Here is a 6,000-nt window from a genome sequence, read left to right as displayed (position 1 = left end):
CCCACGTTAGAAAGTCCCCTGGACTATAAATATGTATCTAGGGTTTATGGAATAAACAACAACTCACGTTCAACCCAAACAAACCAATCTCGGCGCATCGCCAACTCCTTCGTCTCGAGGGTTTCTATCAGGTAGCGACATGTCGCCTAGATCGCATCTTGCGATCTAGGCGGCAAGCTCCACGTTGTTCCTGCGTTGCTCGTACTGACGCGTCTTTGATGGCGAGCACCGTCGTTCTCATAGATGTGGTAGGGTTAGCATAGTTCTTCGTATAACATGCTTACGTAGTGCAACCCTTGCATATCTAGCCGCCCTCACACCTATCTCGGGTGTGGGGCGCACCCCGCTTGATCATTATTTAGTAGATCTGATCCGTTACGATTGCTCCTTGTTCTACAAGGATTAGTTTAATATCTGCAATAGTTAGGCCTTACAAAGGGGGGGAGGATCCAGCGGCGCGTAGGGTGTCGTTCGCAAGTCCTAAACAGGACGTTCCGAGGATCAACTTCATGTTGGTTTTTAGGCCTTGTTTAGGATCGGCTTACGATCACCGTGCGTGGCCGCGAGGCCCAACCTGGAGTAGGATGATCCGATTATGCGGTGAAAACCCTAAATCGTCGTAGATCTCATTAGCTTTATCTTGATCAAGCAGGATCACCATATATTCGTGCACCCCGTACGAATCATGGGTGGATCGGCTCTTTGAGCCGATTCACAGGATAACCTGAGAGCCGATCGAGACTCGTATTTAATGTTTACGTGTATGCCATGCAGGAAACTAAGCGAGGCATCCCCATCACCTTCCTGACCAGGTATAGGTCAGGTGGCACGCCCTTGCACTTCGCATCGGACGTGTGACCAGAAGAGCATTGCGGGCCGTCGCTCGGAGGGGTCTCAGCCAGCCGCAGCTCTAGGCTCTTCCCGGCTCTACCTGTGTTGACCGTCGCTGCCCGCCGGTGGGTTTTGGCAGTCAACAGGCCGTCGGCACATCTGTGTTCTCCCGTAGTGTAAGGGCGTCACACATGTCTATGTGGCGTCCGTGGGAGCGACGCCACACATTGTCAGTTGGCAGGCTCGAGCCGCCACGTATGACACAAGTGTGTGGCGCCCTTACGAAAGTATGTGTGGCACCCTTCACAAAGGCACCACACAAAACAATTAAAATCGTGAAAAATAGTTTGGCTGGAGGATCATTTGGTGTAATTCTTACACAAAAGGGTTATTTTCGTGTAAATCGCCAACTCAGGCACTCATGACTCATGCATGATGCATGGACAGCATGGCGCATGCGAAAGAATCGAGTCGTATCCAGGACCGCCGGTCCAACAAACTGTGTCCACACGGCTGTCACAAATCTGTCACAAATCCATCCTAGGTACGCACTAAATACAGTGCCACCAATACGTTTCTTAATCTCTTTGATACTCTTGGATACTCCCAAATACGCTGCCATCAATACCATGCCTCACACCCTTCCAATTTTGATAGGCTCTCCCAAACAGAAATGGACACTACTTACTTCAGGCACCACATTGAATGTACGTAATCTTGCTGTAAATAGCTGCCCATTGAGCAACGTTCTTATCCCGTGCTCTTTTAGATCTGAAGAATACTAGTATATAAGACGAGTTGACGGAGAGAAGCAAGGCCTGAGTCTGCAGAGATCTATCTAGTCTAGGAACGAGGGAGTAGTCCATCACAGACACGAGAATGGAAGGGAAACTACCGGAGGACTTCGGGGAGGTGGAGCTGACACCACCAGATTGGCTCCCCGATGGCTGGGTTATGGAGGTCAAACGTGGTGAGGATGGGACCCTCTATCAGGTACGTACGCTCTCCCAATCATGTACGCAAGGTGCTTAGATCTCCTCATCCTAGCTAGTAGAAATATTTAGGGGTTGCTTGGGTAGCAACTTTGTAGGGAATTTGCGATCTACAAACGCGTTTCAGGGCCTAATACAAACAAAACTAAAACTTGGTGCCCAAAATCTGCGTTTTTGGATAAACGGGTTTGAAGAGTTTAATTTTGTGAAAACGTGTTTTAGTTGTACTCGATTTTGTGGATGACGATGCCCCAATTGGCTCTCGATCGGGGTATCATACGCTCACTGCTTGCTCGCCTTCGATGGTGAGGTGAAGTACATGCATCACGAACGACCTCTTGCCGGTGACCAAGGTTGACGGAGGAATGGGAGCCCTCGCCGCCGCCGGTGACGGTTCGATACTGGATTCAATCTATCGATGATGCCCGGACTTGCTCCGACACCGGAATCCTCGCCTGGAAACCTGATCTGATGGTGCTGGGTCTCCAGGCTATGACGTACATGGATTATCAAGTCTTCATATAATCTTATGTGCGTAGAAAAGTTAACGTATTAAAACATGGATCTTCTAAAAACTGTTTGCTAATCTCCGCTAGCCAAACAACCACTTAACGCTTGATCATTCCCTACGCACGTTTTGTTTTGATTTGCGGCAGTACGTGATTGTTTTTCTTTGCAGTACTTTGTTTCTCCCGTGTCAGGGTCCAGATTCAGCATGAAGTCTGAGGTACTGAACTACCTCTTCTCCGAGATGGACGAGCACTGGATAGCGTCTAAGAAGTCCGCTGAACGTGGCAACATGCTTACGGTACGTATGTTTTTCTTAGTATATATATGCTCGTCAGGTCATTATTTATTTTGGTTTTACCAATATCCATGACTGATGTGTGGTTCGTTATTTCCTGGCAATGTGCAGAAGGCCCACGAATGGCTTCCAAATGGGTGGCAGATTGAGATTAGAGCTGGGGGAGAGAACATGGATAAGATGTTCAAGGTAATTGATATATAAACCCTAATTGCGCGTGAAGGGCCGCACAACTCAGAAGCGGTTTTTCAGGCTGTGGGCCCTATCAACTTGCCACATGGGAGATTTCTTTAAAAAAATATCCTCCACCGTACACTATAGAATCCAAGGCGTGCGCTTAGGATGATTAAAGTTCTCACGTCATACCATGTAGTACGATCTGTTCATAGTGAATGACATTCTAGAAAGGATATAATCATTTTGTAGATTTAATTAGTACTAAGATAATGACACAAAAGAGTTTGTTTGGTAAGATGGCAATATATAGTACCATTAGAGTTTTAATGAAAATAGATTTGATTATAAGTATCTTCATAATTGCCAATTTGTTTGAATGAATATCCAATCTTCCAATTAATTTTATACCATGTCATATAAAATATTATTAAAACTCATCTTTGATGCCATGCATAGTTTAATTAGTGTTGATATTTTAACAACTCTGGTAGTTTCCTAACTCAAAGTAGCACATGTGGATTATCTATAATTGCTCCTACTTTTGGGGAGACGAAGTATTATCATCGGTTCGCGCAGCTTTCCACATGCGAAATAACATTAAATGTAGATGGTTTGATGTAAATCAAGCAAGAAGTACATGTTATATTATGCTAGAATCATGGGTCATATGAGAAATTACAAGGTATGTGCATGCCGTAAATGAAAAACATCATGAGTCAATAATAACATTTGGTCACATCATACATTATTTTTAATCAAATTATAACATTGTTTGTATATTTTTTGCAGTTTTATATTTACCCTGAAATGGGAGTACGCGTATTCTCTAAAGAAGATGTACTGCTCTATGCTAAGGAAATGAAGATCACTGAATGTGATACAGATGGACAATGCGACACAAACTCTCTAGATAATGTATATTTCTTACCATCACTAATTCCACTGCATAAGTAACAATTTATGTCTTAAATTATTTAATAGTTTGAAACTCACTTGTATCCTTATATTGTAGATTCTAGCCTTGGTTGAGTTCAACCCACCAAAGCTGCCGCAAGGATGGGTCAAAGAAATAGTATACAGAAAAACGAAGATGGGAATAAGGAAAGACCCGGTATACCAAAACTGAAAACTAACACCCTTCGCTTTTTGGGTTGAAATTGGTTTCAATCCTCTGATCATTGTTAATTGTGCAGTACTATACGGATCCTGTTAGCCAGTATGTCTTTCGTACTGTGAAGGGTGCATCTCGCTTTCTTGCAACAGGAAATGTCTCAAAACTTCAATTTATTCAAAAGACAAGTGTCCATGACTTGTACTCTTTTGAAAAATCCGCTGATCTGGTAACTGAGATTACATTACATATTATACTTGTTTTTTCTTAAAATAGTGCCTCTTCCTAGAGTTAGTTTTCATTACAATTACTTGTCTAAGAAGAATGTGCATGTGATGTAGTATTTTTTTTCTTCGTGGTTATGGCACGCCATCCGTGAAATTAAAAGAATGTTAAATGGGTACATTCATATGTGAAATAGACTATCATGCCTTTAAAAAATATTTATACATCAGTAATAAGAATTTCATTTTCAAATAACAAGGTAACACAAAAGTGGGTCAAATGTATATCTTTATCACAACTTTTTCTTGTGATTCTCAATCGTGATATTCCTGGATTCAGTACATAATTTTAGGCTAATTTTTTTATTGTATATATAACTTTTGTAGGATTTATATCACTTGATTTTGTAATAAAAACATTCGGAACATTGGGATGATACATGCTACGTAATTCCTATGGATTGCAACCTTTGGCTCCGTGTTCCATAGTAGTTTAAATTATCGTGTATGTTTAACTGATTATTTTTGCAGCATGAGAGTTTGCGCAAGAGACTAGGAAATAATTCGAAGGATGCTAAAACACATAGACGTTCACCAAAGCCTAGAAGATCAGCACAACGGGAGAAAATAAAGTGCAATGGCCTAACATTGTATAGCAGTAAGTTCCTCGTTATCAATACTTCTTTATCCATGCATGTGCTGCCTATATTCTCTTGTTTATGCTATTCGATCATGTCCAGTCCTAATTATTAATTTTTCTTACTGCCGAGGATAATATATAAATTACCTTAACCATACTACGGAAAATTATTATATCTAATCATCAGCTTTATGTGTGAATGCGTTGTCCAAAAGTTAACCTTTTTATTTGCTAATCGTTCTCATGCTATCCATTAGTAGATTAGTCATTAGTCTAATATGCACCAATTTCTTACTGGACTTTAGCAATCAGTCATGTGCCTTTTTAAGTTACCGGACGCTTTTGTATGCAATTTTTCTGTACTTCCAGTAAATATTTGATGTAAAGATATTATATTCATGTCAACTATACAACTTCTAACGTACAATCTACTTCCAAAGCAAATGTTGACCTTTTAATCCACCTAACTCTATTCGATATGATACTCCAAGTAGATGGAATCATCCATGCATGTGCTAAGTTTTTTGGCAGTAGCTAACCATGGGATGTTTCCTTTGTACAATTATAAAGTGTGCAAATTTTGTATAGGCCTAGCTAGCTGATATAGATCTTTCTTTTTTGCAAATGGGATTGCAAATGCTAATAATATATTTGTATAACCTTCACAATAACTTATATTTTTTTATAGGTATAGCCGAAGACACCGACAGTGACACCTCTATAGACTCGGTTTCACCCAATGAGCACGAAAACATCAAGAACACATGCGTGAAGACTAAAAGGGGAGAATCAAGCTCCTCCATGACTATCAAGCGTCCAAGAGGGAGACCACGCAAAGTGGTGAAAGAGCTCATGGAACATAAAGAAGGCTAGGACCAAAAGACAAGTCAAACAACATACTGGCTGATTAAGCGGGGTGGGGGGGGGGGGGGGGGAGGGGTGGCAGGACATGAAGCTAGGGCACAAGCTATATAAATCCCAGTGATAGTGGCAAGTAATAATTATCTAGCATTTTGTTCCATTTGGTTGTACAATTTAATTTTAGACTAAACGTTCCCTGGTATCTGTGGCGTTGGCATGGCTGAATCTAAGGCAGCTATTAGAATCGTTATGTCCTACTAGTGGGTTGCACTAGTGAAAAAGAGGCTTTTCGTCCCAAGAAAATGTCCCCGGTTTGAACCAAACCGGGACCAATGTGGGGCATTGGTCCCGGTTCATCA

General features: G+C 41.6%; 1 protein-coding gene across 1 annotated transcript; it reads left to right on the top strand.

Moving 5' to 3' along the window:
* The first annotated feature begins 1,616 nt into the window (after positions 1-1,616).
* LOC127338870 (uncharacterized) lies at positions 1,617-5,691 on the top strand. Its single transcript, XM_051364832.1, has 8 exons — positions 1,617-1,824; positions 2,503-2,631; positions 2,740-2,817; positions 3,595-3,720; positions 3,818-3,916; positions 3,999-4,145; positions 4,672-4,798; positions 5,469-5,691. Exons 1-8 carry the CDS (start codon positions 1,711-1,713, stop codon positions 5,651-5,653), a joined length of 1,005 nt encoding a protein of 334 aa, XP_051220792.1. The 5' UTR covers positions 1,617-1,710; the 3' UTR covers positions 5,654-5,691.
* The last annotated feature ends 309 nt before the right edge of the window (positions 5,692-6,000 follow it).

The sequence above is a fragment of the Lolium perenne genome, chromosome 3 (genome assembly GCF_019359855.2).
Source record: "Lolium perenne isolate Kyuss_39 chromosome 3, Kyuss_2.0, whole genome shotgun sequence".
Classification (NCBI taxonomy): domain Eukaryota; kingdom Viridiplantae; phylum Streptophyta; class Magnoliopsida; order Poales; family Poaceae; genus Lolium; species Lolium perenne.
This window is presented reverse-complemented; position numbering and strand designations above follow the sequence as displayed.

Excerpts from the sequence above, each read along its gene's own strand:
- LOC127338870 (XM_051364832.1), top strand. The coding sequence starts at position 1,711 with ATGGAAGGGAAACTACCGGAGGACTTCGGGGAGGTGGAGCTGACACCA. Across the intron at positions 1,825-2,502 it reads AGGATGGGACCCTCTATCAG|TACTTTGTTTCTCCCGTGTC; the intron begins GTACGTACGCTC and ends TTTTCTTTGCAG. Across the intron at positions 3,721-3,817 it reads ACACAAACTCTCTAGATAAT|ATTCTAGCCTTGGTTGAGTT; the intron begins GTATATTTCTTA and ends CTTATATTGTAG.